This window comes from Ruditapes philippinarum, unplaced genomic scaffold (genome assembly GCF_026571515.1).
Source record: "Ruditapes philippinarum isolate M1 unplaced genomic scaffold, ASM2657151v2 ctg172_1_1_1_1, whole genome shotgun sequence".
In the NCBI taxonomy this organism is placed as follows: Eukaryota; Metazoa; Mollusca; class Bivalvia; order Venerida; family Veneridae; genus Ruditapes; species Ruditapes philippinarum.
In genome coordinates, this window is record NW_026851682.1 from 268,170 (window position 1) to 289,357 (window position 21,188).

At 33.8% G+C, this 21,188-nt stretch overlaps 1 protein-coding gene across 1 annotated transcript; it reads left to right on the top strand.

The window, feature by feature from the left end:
- The first annotated feature begins 6,234 nt into the window (after nt 1-6,234).
- LOC132736848 (E3 ubiquitin-protein ligase parkin-like) lies at nt 6,235-21,090 on the top strand. Its single transcript, XM_060724072.1, has 9 exons — nt 6,235-6,420; nt 8,479-8,559; nt 10,543-10,652; nt 12,607-12,743; nt 14,488-14,549; nt 15,697-15,831; nt 18,412-18,492; nt 18,925-19,042; nt 20,028-21,090. The coding sequence occupies exons 1-9, from the start codon at nt 6,250-6,252 to the stop codon at nt 20,129-20,131; spliced, it is 999 nt and encodes a 332-aa protein (XP_060580055.1). The 5' UTR covers nt 6,235-6,249; the 3' UTR covers nt 20,132-21,090.
- The last annotated feature ends 98 nt before the right edge of the window (nt 21,091-21,188 follow it).

Consider the following 21,188-nt stretch of genomic DNA (forward strand, 5'->3'; position numbering starts at 1 on the left):
CATACAAATTTTAACATCTAATTTCCTGTTATATAAAGACACAAGACTATTTTATGAAATGAACATTAAATATAAGATATAATTAAGATGTGAAAATAAATGGCGTATGAATCTCATATTTTTCAACCTTGGACGGATCTACGTTCGGAGGGACAAGCAATAAATTCTTTTTTTTTTAATTATTAAATTACCTACGAATGAGAGATTAAAAAATAGAATAGAATGATTTTATATCAATTATTAAGAGTTTTGTGTAAATATTTTGTCGTTTGCTTTGGAGACATAAATCATAAGAATTTTACAACCAACTTGTCCCTTTTCCCGCGTTAAGTTAGCCATGTTTATTTAGGAAAATGTCAACTTCAGTTAATATTCAGCTGGCGAAAAATAAGCAGCAAGTCATTGACATATCTCAAGCAAATTGCATTCTTGATGTTAAAAATGAGCTCTGCAAGAAAACTGGCATGAATACAGACGAATTTGATTTGCTTTTCTGTGGAAAGCTCCTGCCAGTGGACACGTCCTTGAAGGTGCTAAAACTTTTTACACCACACTAGGGGCGTGGAGCTCCAAATGCATTCAAATCTAAATTAATTGTATATTTGTCAACCCTCATTAGATAATTTAATGTAAATGAAGAATAAAATAAAAATGTTTGCTTGAAAAAATCAGCATACCCTCAAAATCGCCTTGCAAGTTATTCCCTTGCATACATTTGTATATATACTCAATGTCACTAAATCAGCGTCATCACTTATTTCACGGTAATGGCATATTTCTATGTGACCAGTGTTAAAATTGGTCAGAATTGACATATTTTATTTAAACACCTAAACAACAAAGTTTTTGTGCAAAATATTTTAAATCTATAGATTTTTATGTAAAACAGAACAACATTTTACAAACTTCTGCAAAAAGCAACAATAGTCCGTTAAATTTGTGCATATGTCTGAAACAATCATCATTTTCTAAATGTTCTTGTTTGTTGAAAAAATAAATTTTGAGTTACAATGTAAAGATACTTTTAATATTTAAAATTATGCAAAATAACATGTAGAAATTTTAACTGAAACATGAAAAAACTGAAATAAAACACCATTACCGCGATTTAAATGATGACATACTGTTTTCAAAATGGCCGACATATGGTCTACGTCTGGCTCATTTAAACTGATTTTGACTAAATATATTGTTGTTTCCTTGTGTCATACAGCAGAAAATACCTATATGTTACAGCTTATGACAATTTTTGTACCATAAGTTTTATGTGTTGTTTTCTTTCTTGCTTCAAAGCGTTAAGTACCGTGAACTAAGAGGAGCACAGTATATATTGTCACATAATCATTTTGACCATGCATGCACATGGTATATATTATTTTCCACGATCATGGTCAATTTTAAGCTTCATTGTTGATGTAAAGCACTCAATATTCAGAATAAATATTTTTCTCCATTTACAAAATCTTGCAACAAATTCAAAAGTGGCTCTCAGCTTTGCCGTTCTCTAATGCAGTGCACTTTGAATGTAGGCACAGTGTACACTTAACAAATCTTAAAAGTGTGCATGCATAAATGGTCTCATAGGGGTATCAATATTTGCCCGATCATGCTGAAATTTTCAATAAATACAGAAAATAGACAGGTTATCATTTTTATTGGTTTTCCTTTTTCATTCAAGATAAGTTTTAAGATGTATTTCTAAAAAAATGTGAGTGCGTGTTGAAAGTCGATGTTGCAAAATGATGTTCTGATACCGTGCGTGCCACTCTGACTGCGCATTACAGCCTTGGAACGTCGTCACATCGATCTAACATACCGTTGGAGATCATTTTTGGGTCGGCGAGGAATGTTATCAACGCTGCCAGTTACTTTGTTATGAAAATAAGACTTCTTAAGCCTTGTTATTACATTGCGGTGAACACCATGCGTTGCGCAACCTTCAAATGATATAGACATGTAATAAGTAAAAACCAAATATGCATATATGTTCCTCTTTGGTAGAAACTGAATTTAAATGATTTTCAGCTTTTACAATGCAAAGGAATTAAACAAATTATTTTTTACCAATCTCTACTTGGTGTACTCAACATTGACCAATCCTAGGGCTATGCCATGCTGTAGAATAGATAATGTACCTAATTTATGTTATGTTTTTCTGATATGTGGATCTCTGTTGTATCCGAGAATATCATGTTCAATTTTCTTTCATGCATTCACACAATTTTTTCGTGCATTGTGTGAATTTTGTACGTTCATGGTTGAATGCGCTGCATAATTAAATTTGACAAGCTTGAGCACAGGAAAAGTGTGGAAATACTCAGAACACAAAATTTTGTTAAGAAATATTGATGAACGAAAAAGTTATAATGACATAAAAGGTGCAATCTTATAAGATTTGTTAAGTGTATTTCAAATCAATTAGAAAGACCCTGATGGTAACCAGCATATTTCCAAATGCTTCCCACTAGAGACAGACTGGTTTTCACGTTCTATGCATGATGCATTTGAATATGACAAAGTCGAGGGCCATGTTTGAATTTGTTGAAACATTTTGTAAATGGAGTAAGAATGTGAAAGTTTTAATATTATTTTGCAATTGGTTCTCTCCCTGGACAGTTTAAATAGCAGTGCAGGTACTATCAAGGATTATTGCGTCCACTTTTCTAAGAAAGAAAATGAAGTATTGGCATGACCCACTTGTTTGTGTCTGTTAACCTTTTTGGTGAAGTTTTCATTTATGTCTTTAACAATACTACTAAGCTATAACATTGAAACTTCATATGTGGATACATTTTATTCTAACCGCCTCCGTGGTCTAGGTGTTAGAGTCGATGACTTCTAATCCAGTTACCTCTCTGGCGTGGGTTCGATCCCCGGGAGATGCTTTGGTAGTTAAGGGCGAAGGAATGTAGTCTAGTACTGGTGTAACTCTCCAGGAACGATGGTTAGGAAACTACCCGCCTATATGACTGAAATACTGTTTGGAAAAGGCGTTAAATGAAACAAACAAACAAACAAACACTTTATTCTACATGTCACATTTATTATGAGATCAAAAGATGAAGGTCATTGTGACCTTTAATATATAATAGATAAAGGTCAATTTTCACAGAAACTATTAAAGCTATTTACTTGGTTTTAGGGCGCTGCTCCTTGGACAGTTCTTGTTTACCTAATGGCAATTATCTACACATCCTTACACTGGTAGCAAGTAGAACTACTGGTTGTTGGTAGAACAGCTATGTGCTATTTTTGACTAAATAAAAGGGTAACAGTGTCACAAACATGCATTCCCTTTTATTCAGAAGGATTGATACCAGGCTACTGATGTAAGATATATGATTGTTCATGAAGTGGTTGCAGCACAAATGCCTCCTTATGTTACAACTCCTACCCGGCTCACTAGACACAAGATTCCCTTTCGTACAGACTAAATGTATACTCCATGCAACGTATAAGTCAATTTTTACCAGTAGACAGATGTTTCACTCCCAAGAAGATTCACATCAAGATGTTTCACTCTCAAAGTGAAAGATTTGGCATTCTTTTCACCCAGCAACCATCATACATTAAAATTCTCCTCTGGCCAATGTTGTACAAGCCCCTACCCTGGATCAGTTTTGGCAAGGGGTAACTGAACTATCCCATTAGTTCTGAGCGTTCTTAACATTTTACCTGTATAACTAACTTTTTATTAACTTTATCAATTTGTTATGAATTTCTCACAAATACATTTTTTTTTTCATTTAATGCCTTACACTGACATGCAATCACTACATCTGCACAAAATACTTGAAAGAGTGTGATGCAGTTTCAATACAGAATAGATAGATAACCTTTATTGATGGGTTAAATTGACATAGCCTTTTATTGATGGGTTAAATTGAATCTCATTGAATTAATGTTTTCTTGTCATTTCCAAAAATGTGTTGCAATCAAGACACAGGTTTGTAGCTCATGTTCAGGGTCACACTTAGATTTCAAACATAATATTTCTCAAAAGTGCATGAATGGTTGTGTCCGAGAGTGATTTGGAAATAACTTTGCATAAATGTGTATGCAGCATATGTAGTGCATTAGAGCCAGTTTGGCAGTCCAAAGGTCATCGTAACACAGTACTTGGATCTCAGTGTCATAATGGGATAATACATCAATGTCAGTTTCTTTCATACATTATACCAATAGCAAACATTTTAGTTATATCAGGGCTTTTTTTTAGTTATTTTAAGTTTGAAATGGGGGAAAATTGTGGAGCATTCAGGGAAATTTGAGAAATTTCTCAAGTTGAAAAACTACCCCTCATCTAAAATTTGAATGACAGTTGATGAATGCCCGTGCTAAAGCAATAACGTATAGGTTGAAGTGAAGGTCTTCTGAAAATTGCCTCTGTAAGCAATGTCTATAAGTCAGAGATGAGTCATTAGATGATCAACCAGTGAACATGAAAGGATGTAAATGTTAGAATTGTTATGCTACACATATTTCTGTACCTAAATGGCGAACTGAGGGTCATTGGTTGTGACATTTAACAATGTTTTTGTGATATGTGCTACAAGCATTTAAAATATGCTGAATGCTTCTGTAGTGGATGTTTTGTTTATTTGATGAAAAAAAAAAAGAAATGAAAGTCATATGCTACTCACTCAAGTGAACAAATCAAAAACTGAGATTTATCAGAGTTTATTTTTCCATGTAAAAGAATTATTTTTGTAAATTGACATCAAGATATTATAATAAAAGCAATCATTTTCCTGTTGGTTTTTTTTCAGGACTTGAATCTCGGTCAAGGTAGTGTTCTTCACTTGTATAGAGTTGGGTCTGCGGCACAGTCAGAGTCATTGTTGTCAGTGAGACAGAATAGTAGCAGATCAGGTTAGTTTTATACTTATTGAAATGAATTTCTATGAAGTTTGAAGAAAAAAAAATTCAGTTTAAATGACAGTTTTATGAGAATTTTATTTAACCTTTAATGAACATGGAAGGACATACAGGTGGATCAAAATGCGCTTGTAAAAAAATGTTGGAAACCCTGAAGCAAAAGAAAAAAATAGTTTGGAGATGATAAAATATGTTTCAGTTCATAAACTGTCCAAATTTAAGCAGCAGTGATTACAAACATATTTCATTTGTAGAGTCAGGTATGACTGCAATATTGAAATGCAGTTTGATATATAATACTGCTGGGTTTTTAATTAAGACTACTTTAGTACTGTAATATTGAATAATTTTTGAATCCTTTAAATCTATACCCCCTGGCACCATTTAACCAAATTCAGCAGTTTAAAATTAAATTAAAGCTATTATTTCTAGGAGCAAGATATGTATTTATTATTTAGCTTTATGTAAGTATATACAACTTGTGGTATAATTTCATCTTTTGATGACATTTAATTTTATAAAACACTTAAAAAACATGAGTGGTAGATTTATAGGTTTAATGATGGACATTACACATTTCAAAAGCAGGCTAAGTAAACATTGTTGCATTTATCTAATGAATATTCATACAATGTATCCAAACATCATTTGATAGAGAATTTTCTGAATATAAATACATGTATCAATAACGTGACATTCAGTGTTATGTACATGTACTTTAAAGCTGCATGCCTGCAGATGAACCAAAATATTTAAAGAAAAATGAACTTTCCTTGTTGGTCTTGTTTATCATATTTCATATTATAAGTAAAATGTACAAAGATTTTGAGAAAAATAAAATGATGTAAGATTCAAGTAAGAATTTACATGTTATAATATTATGTGTTTAATGACAGATTTTGCATTACCTATCACCATACCGGTATTTGTACTGAGTGACTAAAGCAGTAAGGATTACTTTTCCATATTATGACCTATTTTTGGTAATTTTTGTAGATTTTAAGTGCTGTTTGCAATGTGTAAATCACTTTCTTGGTTTGTTTGACAGTATTTTACTTTTTAATACAACTTTAAAATATTCATGAAAATAAGCAAGAACCTGGAGGCCTGCTGCTTTAATAATATATATAATTATAGTTTTTGTATTTCGTGGAAATTGATCTTTTGAATCCTACGACATATACAACAGATGTTACCTGATTCTAAATGGAAACTCCCTACAAAATATTGTTTCGTTTTAGTGTTATCAGATGAAATGACAAAATCTGAAGGTGTATGTAGCAGTGTGTTGTTAAAACATAAAGTTTTTTTTTCTGTTTCCATAGAAATACAAACATGTTACATTTGTTTGAAAATTAGCTTTGTATAATTATGAATTTAAACGTTTGTTATGCAGTGTGTATTTTAATTGAGAAATTGATTACAGCAGTAAACAAGAGATACCAGTATTACGTGTACTGTAAGACATGCTGCGGATTATACCCGGGCAAATTACGAGTTCGTTGTGTTAACTGCATGCAGGGCTCAATTTTACTAGACAAGGTATTTAATATATATTTTCGTTTTAATTGTACATTTTCAAATGTTAAAAATAAATTTAAAAATTGTGCCATACAAGTGTAAGCTATAACAACTCTATAATGGATTGTGATTGAATTATACCCTTTGAGAATTTGTAAGATTTTTAGTTAAAAGTTTTTTAGATTGCAGGGGTAAATCTTAACAATTAGTCGAAACTCACAGAAGTTTCACAGAAATTATTCCATTTAAAACTTAGAAATTTCCAATATAGCTCTTTGTATTGGTCATTGCTTGTATGCATAAATACAGATTTATTAAAAAGTTGTGATGAAATACATTAAATGGACCATTTAGAAAATAAGTTTGAGAGAAATACCCGGTTACCAAATAATCTTTTTAAACAATTTTCATGATCCTTGGCTATTCAACCTATTATTAGTAATTTTATTATTAAGTGAAATCTATTAAAAGGTATAGTTATATCTATTGAAATATTTTGGTAAAATTAAGTTGTTTTCATATACAAGGTGATGTGGTTTCTTATGGTAAATTTTCAGTGACGTAGAATGTCTCTTTTATTCAACAGACATGAATATTATTTTAAAACAGAAGAAAAAATATTTCTTTATCAAAATATTTTACTAGTTAATATTTTGTAGAGTTTTAACCATTTGCATTAAATTTTTGCATGTGCAATATTCTGTTAAGAAAGCTTAGCATATTTTGTTGTAGTCTTACTAATTGTACGATGAGTTAAGATATTGTGCTATTTCGTATATGGGAAATATCTCCTCTTATTTATACAGTTTAAAACATGGCATTTTCTGATAATACTGATTTTCCTTGCATAATTATTGTCAAACCCACTTGTTGAGAGCTCAACATAGTTGTCACAATGGAGGTCCGGTGTATGTGCATGTGTACATCCATCCGGATTATGCTTGTCTGGGCTGTAACTCTCGTCATTAGTTGGTAGAATTTCAAATAACTTGTCACAAATGTTCACAATAATGAGACGGCATGTCGTGCGCAAGAACCGTGTGGCTAGGTCAAAGGTCAATGCCATACTTCAAATGCAAAAAAAATGGTCTCAAACAGCTTGTCCGTACCATAACTCTATCACTAGCTGGTGGAATTTCTAATAACCTAGCCCAGATGTTCATCATCATGAGATGGCGTGTCGGGTGCAAGAACATTGTGGCTAGGTCTTACTACCTTCCAGATTATGCTTGTCCAGGTCGTAACTCTGTCTTTAGTAGGCAGCATTTCAAATAACTGCACAAATGCTCAAAATAATTATAATGAGACGGTGTGTCATGTGCAAGAACCGTGTGGCTAGGCCAAAGGTCAAGGTCATACTTTAAGGTCAAATGCAAAAAATAATGGCCCCAAACCAGAACCCTATCACTAGCAGGTGGAATTTCAAATAATCTGGCACAAATGTTCAAAATCATCAAATGTGGGGAGTCCATGGCCGAGTGGTTAAGGTTGTTGACTTCAAACCACTTTCCCCTCACTGCTGTGGGTTCGAATCCCGACAGGGACTTTGGATTCTTTCATGTGAGGAAGCTATCCAGCTAGCTTACGGAACGTCGGTGGTTCTACTCAGGTGCCCGTTCATGCCTGAAATAATGCACGGAAGGGCACCTGAGGTCTTCCTCTACCAGTAAAGCTGGAATGTAGTGATATGACCTATACTGTGTTGATGTGATGTAAAACCCAATCAAAAAAAAAAAAAGAACAAAAAATCATCAAATGTTCAAAATCATGAGATTGCATGTCGCGCGCAAGAACCTTGTGGCTAGATCGAAGGTCAAGGTCTTACTTACAGGTCAAATGCCAAAAAATAGTCTCAAACAGCTTTTCCGCACCATAAATCTATCACTAGCTGGTGGAATTTCAAAAACCAGGCACAAATGTTCAATATCATGAGGCGCCATGTCATGCACAAGAACAGTTTGACTAGGTCAAAAGTCAAGGTCAGATGTAACAGCGGGCTCAACATGTTGCCCTTGGGCATCTAGTTTGAAAAGAAAACAAAATAAAATATATCAGCATTGAAATGTTTTATATTGCTAGGAACCAAGTAACTGGGATGATGTCCTTGTTGCAGGGAGATTGAATGGTCACTGTACCACCTGTGATGATACCACTATTGCTGTAAGTCCTAGTATATATTACCCCTGTCTTCTACTCCCAAAACCACTCTTGTACTGAAAATAATGTAATTTAGTGATAGTTTATGTTTATTATCATGGTGATATTTGAATTGTACTAAAGTTTGTTGTAAAATCCTATTTGCATCCTTGTTAAGATTGAGTGTTTATAATTGCTTAACATAATTTCATCTTGCTCAAAAATTATTTGTTGAAGACTGTGTGGTGCAAAACTGTGGATATACAGTAAAGTCATTTGATTTTGTATGCATGAAGTTTTGTGGTTTTGTCACAAAAGACATTTTTTTTGCTTCTTAAATTTGTGGATTGTCTATGTTTTTAAACAAATGCAAATAATGTAATGATTTTACATTCAACAAAATGAAATTTGTTGGATATAAAATTAATAAATTGACCTTCCCATGAAAAGATTCAAGTTAGTGCCCCATGAATAATAATGATTTTGCAGTAGGCTCTAATTTATTAAATTCTTGATGGAGTGTTTTTTTCTTCTTCAAATTTTGTTGATTAACCTTAATTAGTTGGAATTGAATGTGATCAACCTTTGCCAGCAGTTTAGAAACCCAGTATAAAACCTTACCAGGTTCTTTACTGGTGGTAGGTCAATTTTTGTATTTTGATGCTGAAATTCCTTAACTTTTGATGACTTTGTGTCTAAACAAATATCCATTACACAAAATCAGCAGGTTAAGATAATATATTGACATACATGTATGGTATAAGAGAATCAACTTAATTCACGGAACTCATCATTGAGTTTATTTCCTAGAACTGAAGAAATTATAGTGACAGCTGGATGTGCTTGATTGTAACATGTTTGTACATTAATTATAAATTTTATCTAGATAAGCATCATTTAATTGCTTTTACCTATTGATTTTTCAGAAAAGCGAATCGAAATTTGACATCTGTCCTATAAAAACATACTGAAATTGCTAAAAACTAATTGTAATTTAGCTACCATTGATTTTAGTTTATGTGAAATATATAGCCACAGAATTAGTCGACACACCTGTGTTAAAACACTGCACCTTTAAATTTAGTAACTATTAAATTCTGCGGCAGTATGAAGGGCATGCTGAATTTGTCTCTAAAATGAAGTATGACATTAATGAAACACATGTACTTAACTCCTATTTGGTGTCATTTTTAGTTAAGAGAAATTTAAAGAATAAATCATTTTACCTTAGAAATGTAGTTGAGCAGGAATCTATGTGAAAAAACCTTTTGAATTTTGAATGAGTGCAAATCAAATTAGCTTAAGAAAACCTTGTAGTGAAATTTTATTTAATCAATATCTTATCTAGAGCACAGTGTATAGGGCTTTAACCTGTGAGTTCTAAGATGGAATCAGATCCTGTTATCAATGTAAGCCACTTAAACAGTTGAAAGTCATGAGTGTTATTTCTTAATGATCTATAAGATGATGATTGTATTATTACCTTATGCCTTGTATAATGCTAATTCCATATATACAGCTGTTTAATTGAACTGCTGAAATCTCTGACATGGGCAATGAAGTAATGAACTGTAGACTGCTCAACATTTTTAAATGTTACACTTCTGTCAATGTCATCGGGTATTTCCGTTTACGCTGCCCGCTACTATTCAGTCTTCGAACATCGCTCAGCTCAATGTACAGACTTGTGGTTTGTCTTTATGTTTCAGTTGTAAATAATTAAAAAGTTGTAAAAATGTTATTTGTATGTTGTTGCAATATATATTGTAGTTTAATTGTAAAGTATTAGGTAATAAAACAGTTATTTCATTGGTGTTTGTGGAACAGTAAACTGTGATCCCAAGGTATCGGGGATGATATTTGGATCTGTTGCCAGAGGCCGAATGTCATTCCTGATACATCTGGGAAACAGTTTTGACAGTTCCACAAAAACCCATGAAATAATTGAAGACTTTCAATTGCTGTTAGTACTGTAAATGGAACAAACATACCGTAATATACTTTCAGCAATTTTACTTCAAATGTTGTGAACATGATGGGGAAGAAGAATGTACACCATTGAGATATGTCCGTCCCAACAGACATTGTATAGACTGTGTCACCTGTTCAATAGAATGGTAGGTGTTCTTTCTTGTACATAATTCTGTACAAAAATTAAAAGCATTTCTACATAGCATATGAATTATTTATGATGAACATGTTTGTTCTTTCTTATTTATAATTACTAAATGTTACATTCTTAATTTTGATTTTCTTGACACATGAAATTACTTTACCAGTAAGACACTCATTAATGTTTTATATTAGTTCTAAATACTTTGTTTTGATCACTTCCTTTTAGCATTGCTTCCTTTTAGCTTGTTTATTTCAAAGAAATTGTAAAGGTATTATGATCGTGTTGTTGTTGTGCAAAAACTTTAATATAGCCAATTATTCAAACATTTTAAGAGGTATCAACAATCTTGAATTGCTTGCTTATCATGATAAGGTGCAGTTATTAGTCAAGGGGCATTATTCTACCAGCAATATTTTTTAAGATATGCCCCTTCTTAATTCAGAATTTTTAACAGACAAGCTGTAACACTGCATGCGGTGGTGGTGTTGTTATCTGCATGGCTTTATAAGGAACCTATTAATTGTGTCACAGTTACAGCATTGTTAGGGCATATCATTTTGTTGTGTGTGTTTATAGTATAATCAGGTACTTAAGTAACAAATAGTGAATTTGATTTATGCTAAACCCTTAACCTTCCTGAATTTCTTAAATAAACTTGTCCAGCTTCCTTTTTCATTTTTTTGTGGGGATATCGAGATTTAAATTTCAAGTTGAGCCACCAGTATGGAACCAGGTCAGACTTCACGGATGTGCAGGCTGGCCTGGTTCTATACTGGTGGCAATGACTTGCTCACTTTGCGTTTCAGCAGGTTTTTCAGGTTAATTAACTCGCTCTTGAAAGTTTTTATTTTTAGCTCACCTGTCACAAAGTGACAGGGTGAGCTTTTGTGATTGCTTTTCGTCCGGCGTCCGGTCGTCGTCCGTCCGGCCGTCGTCCGTCCGTAAACTTTTACTTTAAATGACATCTCCTCATAAACCACTAAGCCAATTTCATCCAAACTTCACAGGAATGTTCTTTTGGAGGTCACCTTTAAAAATTGTTCAAAGAATTTAATTCCATGCAGAACTCTGGTTGCCATGGCAACAGAAAGAAAAAAACTTTAAATATCTTCTTTTAAAAAACCCTAAGAGCTAGAGCTTAGATATTTGGCATGAAACATCTTCTAGTGAATGTCTACCAAGTTTGTTCAAATAAAAGCCCTGGGGTCAAAATTGGCCCCGTCCCAGGGGGTCATTGATTTTCCCTATATGCATATAGTAAAAACTTAAAAATCTTCTTTTAAAGAACCCAAAGAGCTAGAGCTAAGATATTTAGCATGAAACATCTTCTAATGAGTGTCTACCAAGTTTGTTCAAATAAAAGCCCCGGGGTCAAAATTGGCCCCGCCCCAGGGGGTCATTGATTTTCCCTATATGCAGATAGTAAAAACTTAAAAATCTTCTTTTAAAGAACTCAAAGAGCTAGAGCTAAGATATTTAGCATGAAACATGTTCTAATGGGTGCCTACCATGTTTGTTCAAATAAAAGCCCTGGGATCAAAATTGGCCCCGCCCCGGGGGTCATTGATTTTCCTTATATGTGTATAGCAAAAACTTAAAAAATCTTCTTTGAAAAAACCCAAATATCTAGAGTTTAGATATTAAGCATGAAACATCTTCTAGTGAGTGTCTACAAAGTTTGTTCAAATAAAAGCCCTGGGGTCAAAATTGGCCCTGCCCCGGGGGTGTCATTGTTTTTAACTATATGTGTATAGTAAAAAGTTAAAATAACTTCTTTGAAAAAACCCAATGAGCTAGAGCTTAGATGTTTAGCATGAAACATCTTCTTATGGGTGTCTACCAAGTTTGTTCAAATAAAAGCCCTTGGGTTAAAATTGGCCCTGTCAGGGGGTGGGGGGCAGGCCTATATACAGGTGAGCGTCTTCACGGCCATCATGGCCCTCTTGTTTTTTCAGTTCTCCCGTGATGGTTTATCCTTGTCCAGATAAACATGTGATGTGTATAGACTGTTTTAAATCTTATGCTCAAGTGTCACTAGATCAGAGATCTTTTGTAGAAGATCCAAATATTGGATACTCCCTACATTGTCCAGGTAAGTTGTTTACATTTGAGCCGCGTCACAACAAAACCAACATAATGGGTTTGCGACCAGCATGGATCCAGACCAGCCTGCACATCCATGCAGTCTGATCAGGATCCATGCTGTTCGCTTACAAACCCTATTACAAGTAGAGAAACTGATGGCGAACAGCATGGATCCTGATCAGACTGCGCGGATGCGCAGGCTGGTCTGGATCCATGCTGGTCGCAAAGCCATTACGTTGGTTTTGTCGTGATGCGGCTCATTTGTTATATTCCTTAGAATTGGATATTGATGTTTGTTATATTTCTCACTAGATCAGAGATTTTTCGTAGAAATTCCTAACATTGGATACTCCGTTACATGAATTATATTAAATGCAGAAAGGTTAACATTTGCTCTTAGCTACATAGGTGCCACTTATTACAGAAAAAAATGTGTTAAATATATAACAATGTTAGATGTGTAAAGATAATTACATGCATTGTTATTAGTCCCCTACCGGTTTACCGGAGGGGACTTTAGGTTTACCCTTCGTCTGTCCGTCCGTCTGTCAGTCCGTCCGTCCACAAAACTGGATCCCGCGATAACTCAAAAAGTACTGAAAATATTTTAATGAAACTTGATATATGGATAGATGGCAGTATGGAGATTATGCACGTCTTTTTCTTTTCTTCCTATGTTGAAAATTCTGGTTGCTATGGCAACAAATAGACTGAAAATATGGCAAATTTTACACATAACCTGGATCCCGGGATAACGCAAAAAGTACTGAAAATATTTTTATGAAACTTGATATATGGATAGATGGCAGTATGGAGATTATGCACGTCTTTTTTTTTTCTTCCTATGTTGAAAATTTTGGTTGCTATGGCAACAAATAGACTGAAAATATGGCAAATTTTACACATTACCTGGATCCAGTGATAACACAAAAAGTACTGAAAATATGTTTATGAAACTTGACATATGGGTAGATGGCAGTATGGAAATTATGCACATCCTTTTCTTATCTTCCTATGTTGAAAATTCTGGTTGCTATGGCAACAAATAGACTGAATTTCAAGATTTCTGATTCTAGTTTTAAGTTTTTTCACTAGAAGTTCTTTATTTCTTAAGGTATTTTCTTCAAACTTTAAATATAAGTTGCTTGTCATCAACCACATCATATGTGACAAGGTTTACAACTCTAGCACAAAATTTATCAGAATTACCTCCCTTGAACTTAAAATTTTCATGAAAAAAACATTGTTTTTTTAATAACTTCTTTTTCTGAATGTATCTACTTCAAACTTCATATAAATGTTTCTTATTATCACTCAACATTTGTGAGTGTTCAATACTCTAGCAAGACTATTTCCAGAATTATGCCCCTTTTGAACTTAGACTTTTTTTTGAGAAATTGGTAATTTTTACTCCAACTTCTTCAATCATGATAGGAGTTTAAAAATGTTATATTTTGATAACAGGGATGTTTAAAGAATAACTTTAGAGTGTCTTTCAGTCCGTCTGTCTGTACATAAAAACTGTTTCCTGTGATCACTTTTAAAGAACTTTTTCAACAAATTTACTTAAAATAGGAACCTAAGTGAACTGCCAATGGCCCTTCAGAATGTTGCTTGGGCTCTTACCGGTAGGGGACTTATGGATTGCTTGCAATACTATGATAATTGCTTGTTTTTATTGAATTTTCATTGGAAAACTTTAATTACATTCTTGTTCATATTTATATGTTCATTCTTGTTTATTTTGGCAGTTGGTTGTGAAGGTTCTCTATTAAAAGATATACACCACTTCAAATTACTAGGAAAAGAACAGGTAGGAAATTCAATATCTTCCAACACAAACTAAAATAAATTTGAATAAACTAAACTAAATTCAATATACACAGGGCTCTAGCTGGACCAAAATTTTTAGGGAGAACTGACATCTCCCTCGGCTCCCATCAGGGAGAAGTTTGAGGACATAGGGAGAAGTGAAAAGGTGCTAGGCGCATTGATTTGATCTATAGAAAGAAGTTTTTGCTATTTACTCAGTGATATTCATATTTAAATTATATATAAAAGATGGACATAACAGTTATAAAAATGCATTTTTTTTTTCATTTAGTAACATTTTGTATGTTTTTATTAAATGATTAATATATTGCATGAATAATTACATATAAAATAAATGGACTGTAATCAACTTGTGAACAGCAGATGGTCGTTCTCTTCAATCAAATAAAACAAAAAAAGTATATTTTCCAAAGAAATGCAAGTTGGTTGCAGTGTATTTAATTCTGTTTTATATATATGTTTAATCAGAATTTATATAATGTTGCGATTAAGTATACAAATCAATAAAAAAATTACTTATCACTAAAACAGATGAATTATACTGCGACTTTAATTACAGCCGTTAATATACATTTTATCTCACTTTAACAGATTTTTAAATGATCATGGCTGAGGTGTCTGTGGACAAGTTGTTAAAGTTGTTGACTTCAAACCACTTGCCCCTCACCACTATAGGTCCGAATCCCACGAGGGACTTTAAAATATTTCATGTGAGAAAACTATCCAGCTAGTTCATGGAACATCTGTGGTTCTACTCTGATGCTCTTTCGTGCCTGAAATAATTCAAAGAGGGGCACCTGAGGTCTTTCTCCACCAGTTCAGGTGGAAAGTGGCCATATGACTTCTACTGTGTTGGTTTGACATAAAAACACGACCATTAAGTTGCAAATACATAAGAAAAGATGGCACTGTGGCTGGGATTCAAACTTACAACATCCTGCATATAACCTAAAGTAGCAATGAGACCACTGAGCCAAAGTACCGATTCCATGATGTAGTTTTCATAGGTTATACTTAAATTTATATAGCAACCAGAACAGTACATAAAACTTGTTGACTTTCAATATTTCATAAAATTGTAACGCTGTAAAATGACATGCTTAATAAAAGGAATGGTTGTGTTACAGTATGAACGATATAAAGATTTTGGTGCGGAAGAGTGCCTGTTACAATCTGGAGGTATACTTTGTCCGAACACTGGCTGTGGCGAGGGGATTATAGTTGAAGATGATGCAAGGAATGTTCAGTGCAGAACATGTCGGGTACGAAACAAGTAGAGTATTGATCTCTCTAGAGTTTGTGTATTTTTAGCAGATCAGTCATCGATAGAGACGATATCTATGTATCGTTGATATTTTTTTTGCCAATCAAGAATCGATAACATTTGAAAAAAATCAATAATTATACCCCCGCACAACGAAGTTGTAAGGGGGGTATACTGGAATCAGCATGTCCGTCCGGCTGTCCTTATGTCTCTCGTCCGGCCGTCCGTCGGTTTTTCTTTGTCCGCCCAATAACTTAAAATTCCTTTGACTCACAGTCTTCATATCTGGTATTTAGATTGGTCATGATTAGTAGATGATCCCTATTGATTTTGAGGTCACAGGGTCAAAGGTCAAGGTCACAGGGGCCTTGACTAAAAAAAGCTTGTCCGCCCAATAACTTAAGATTCCTTTGACCCACAGTCTTCATATTTGGTATTTAGATTGGTCATGATTAGTAGATGATCCCTATTGATTTTGAGGTCACTGGGTCAAAGGTCAAGGTCACAGGGGCCTTGACTTAAAAAAGCTTGTCCGCCCAATAACTTAAGATTCCTTTGACCCACAGTCTTCATATTTGGTATTTAGATTGGTCATGATTAGTAGATGATCCCTATTGATTTTGAGGTCACAGGGTCAAAGGTCAAGGTCACAGGGGCCTTGACTTAAAAAAGCTTGTCTGCCTAATAACTTAAGATTCCTTTGACCCACAGTCTTCATATTTGGTATTTAGATTGGTCATGATTAGTAGATGATCCCTATTGATTTTGAGGTCACAGGGTCAAAGGTCAAGGTCACAGGGGCCTTGACTTTAAAAACCTTGTCCGCCCAATAACTTAAGATTCCTTTGACCGACAGTCTTCATATTTGGTATTTAGATAGGTCATGATTAGGAGATGATCCCTATTGATTTTGTGGTTACTGGGTCAAAGGTCAAGGTCACAGGGGCCTTGATTAAAAAAAGCTTGTCCGCTCAATTGCTAAAGAATGCTTTGGTCAACAGTCTTCATATTTGGTATTTAGGTTGTTTATGACAAGTATATGACCCTATTGATTTTTAGGTGACTGTGTCAAAGGTCAATGTCACAGGGATTTTTACTATAATAAGCTTGTCTGCTCAGATGCTTAAGAATGTCTGTCCGCAGTGTATTGATTTTGACATTTTAACATTTGAAGCATGTAGAATTCTAAACTTAGTAATTAGAATAATTTAGCAATGCACTGGCTTAGTAACCTCAAAATTTGGCAGGGAGGTTGTCCTTGAGCTCTAAATGGCCACTGTTGATTCTGACAAAGTGGTATGTGGGGGTATTCACGCCATGACAGTGGCAGTTCTAGTTTTGACTGATTATTTAACAGGCGGTAAATTATGAAAATTCATTCAAAACATATACAAAAGCAGGTGGCCATGTCTAACTCAAAGCTGTTGTTATATAATGGATACAATTTCATAGTAGTGATGAAGAAAAAAAATTATACAAAGGACATTTATAAACAGGACACAACATATTTGTATGGATAGAAAATGCATTTTACTAAAATCATTTGACCATGTATGAAAGTGGATAATATATAAGAAATTAGGGGTATTTATCGATGTATTGTCGATATTTGCCATCCGATATTGATGTATCGTAATTATGCTTTGCACTGGGGCCATCCTTAAAAAAATGTTTGTTTGCAGTAACCCGACCCAGAATTTTCAAGGTGGGTAGGTAGGTCGATTTTTTTTTTTTTTTTTTTTTTTTTTGAACTGTACTTCAAAATAAACATGGAATTTCAAAATGCTGGACAATATATGCTTTGTTTATCTGGTAACAATTAATAAATTGATAACTGAATTCTAATTTAATAAGACCTACATTTTATTTCTTCTATTAACCTTTAAAAGAACAAAACAAAGCACAAGGCATAATTTTCTGATTAAAAAAAAAAATTTTTTTATCCTGACCATGAAAATAAAATTTGAGTAGGGGCATATTTTGTGAGTCGGTCGCGTTACTGCAAACAAACATTTTTTTAAGGATGGCCTGAATCAATTTTTACTACTTTTTATGTCTTGCTTTTGTTGGATTTTCAATAATATAGTCATATACAGTGTATAGTCATATGCTAATTTCTAATTGAGGAAGAAGTTAGAAGTTGTCAGACAAATCAGGGCTATTTTCATAGCAGAAAACGCAAAATTTGATTACACTGAATTTTATGGGGATAACTTCATGATTTTAAAGAATTTTCCAGAGGTAAAAAGCCTATAAATGGCCCTTGCTGTGACAGAAAAAAGCCTTATTTAGAGCAACCATCACATTTTCATAGGTTATGGTAGGGTCATTTACATTTGAACTTGTTAATCTTAGTTTAGCGAGGAGGAAGGTAGTCTAGTACTGGTGTAACTCTCCAGGAACGATGGTTAGGAAACTACCCGCCTATATGACTGAAATACTGTTGGGAAAAGGCGTAAAATGAAACAAACAAACAAAACAAACTTAGAAGACTTTCTTTTGGTTAACCTTTGTTTTTATCTAATGCATGCTTCTTGACAATTTAGATGAATGGAAATATTTTTTGGTTGACTTATAGATGGAGTTTTGTCGTCAGTGTAGACAGGAAGTGCACAGAGGTTCTTGCCAGTCCCATGATGCAACAGCCCAAGTCAACATGGTAAATTATTTGATTGTTGTATGGTTTTGATAAAACAAATCTATTTGTAGGTATGTTATTATTAATTTGCTGAATTCATATTGGTCTTTTTATTTGGCTAACAACAGCTGCAGGTTTGAGGTTCATATAAATTCAGCTTCTTAATAGTGTATTCAGCTTCAACTTCAGTCTTTTGGAAGAATAGTCCGGCTGTTTTTCTTGTCCGTGTGTTGGCATTGCACTGGTTAAAGTGTTAATTTCAACTTCTTGTACAACATCAGATCTCATCAATCACAGAAGATATTTGCTTTTAACTTCACACACTTATTTGATATCAAAAACTTAATAATAGTCAAGTATCCAAGTCTCATATCTGCAGTATGATTTTCAATCTTCTGTTAGGCATAGTTAATATTTTCTCCATTGGATATAGTTATATTTTCCCCATTTTAGACAATGAATGTGGACTCTGAGAGGGCTCTTAGGGCACGATGGGAAGCTGCGTCCATGGAAACCATACAAGACACCACAAAACCCTGTCCTCACTGTGCTGTAAAAACTGAGAGAAATGGTAGCTATTATTTGTATATCATTTTTCCTAAATACATGGTCAATGCTCGAGGACAGAAATCCAAACTTTCACGTTAGCTGTTACTTCATTCAACCCATGCTTCATTCAACCCATGTATTGAGTATACTAAATGCAATAATCAACAATTTTCCACTTCATACTGATTTTTCTGCTAAACTATCATTATATCATATACTCTACTGGAGAAAGCTTGCATTGTGTTTTTCTGATGTGGATGTTGTCAAATCTCATTGGTTTGTAATGTCAACAAACTTTCTGAATGGACTGTGTATTGTAACTGTAGTTAAACTTTTTCATGTCAAAATTTGGTTGGTTTGTATCTGATAATAGCATGGCTCAGTAATGAAAATAATATTTTTCTTCTGTAAGGTAAAGTAGTATTTGTGTAGGTTGCTGACTTAATTCACTTCACTGCTTAGTGATTGATTCCATATAGGCATGTGAAATGATGCAGATAGGGGCACTAGATTTTTTTTTTACTATCAGTCAGCTTGCTTAGCACAACAGGGAGAGCATCTGACTAGTAATACAGAGGTCACATGTTTGGTCCTTGGGCGAGGCATAATTTTTCTCTGACACTTTATCTCGTACATGGAGTCTAATGTTCACTCGTCTCTCACTGCTGACTTAAAAATCTTTAAGGATTGGTAGTTGGTCACTTTGGAACAAGTTGATAATTACTGGTTTGTTATCCAGGAAAGCCGGTTAGTTGGATCAACTGCCGAGATATGGCCAAAACATGAGTGAAAAGGTTGGCGTAAAAAAACCCAAGAAAAACAAACAAGTTTAACTGGATATTTTTATTTCAATATTTGTTAAAATTTAAGTGTTCAAAGAGAACAAAAAAGTAAAATGTATTAAAAGTGGTACAATGTAATTGTTTTCCCATTCATCTATGTATTAATAGTCTAGATGTACAGGAGTTATCATCAGATGTTTGAAAAATATGTAAATATGGTTTCAGGTGGATGTATGCACATGAAATGTAGCCGATGTCGCAGGGACTGGTGTTGGTTGTGCCAGGAAGAGTGGACGCGAGCCTGTCAAGGGGATCATTGGTTCGGTTAGCTATAGCTGATAATTATAGAATATCTTCATAGACCAAGGTCAGGATTTCTTGCAATAGTTAGTAATTGATACAGTTACTCTAGCAGCAGGATGGTGGATTTTATTTTAAAATTATTTATTTGTCAAAGAAGTGTTGTGAACAGCTTCTGATTTTGGTGTTATCCTTACTTGTCTGTTTTGGTTAGGTTTTGATTGTATGTTAATGTAGTATTATCAACAAATATGTTTATATGTAATAAACGAATATGTTAATTTTGAATCAACAAGTGTCCAGGCAACTATTAAGTTAATACATTGCATGGTAATTATTTGAGAGATTCTTAAAAGGTATTCATTATCAGTGAGGTACAAAAATTTAGACTGTAACATAAGAAGGTACATATTTGTATGAGGTTCAAATATTAACAAGTATTAATGGATAAGCTCAGTATTTTAAACTGTATGATATGTGTAAATGTTGAGAATTATCAGTTTACAGACTAGTTTTAATATTACAAAATATATATTCGCTTGTTTTTGATAAGTTAAATCATGTTTAGTAAAAAAAAAAGTTGAAATAATAATGTTTGCAAGTGAATGATAAAGCTGGTAACATATGCTCAAAATCATTGTTACACCTACGTATATTGCAGTTGAATATTTTAATTAGATAATGCATATTTTTTTGCCTGTTTACTTGTATTATTTATGTGTTTTAAAAGTACTTTACGTGTTATATAACAGGAAAATGTTATGCTAAAACAGATGAAAACAATATGATAATAAAGATTAGCATTAGCCCCTTTAAACATAGATAGCGACACATAAAAAGCTACTGTAACATTGTGATATATGTTAAAGGGAAATGAATTGCAACTTCTGCAGAGCAACACCCTTTGGGAGGAAAAATGATTTAGTTGTTGCCGAGAGGTGTGGCTCTAGACAAGTGAGCCGTGTCATGACAAAACCAACATAATGGGTTTGCGACCAGCATGGATCCAGACCAGCCTGCGCATCAGTCTGATCAGGATCCATGCTGTTCGCTTATCAACCCTATTACAAGTAGAGAAACTGATAG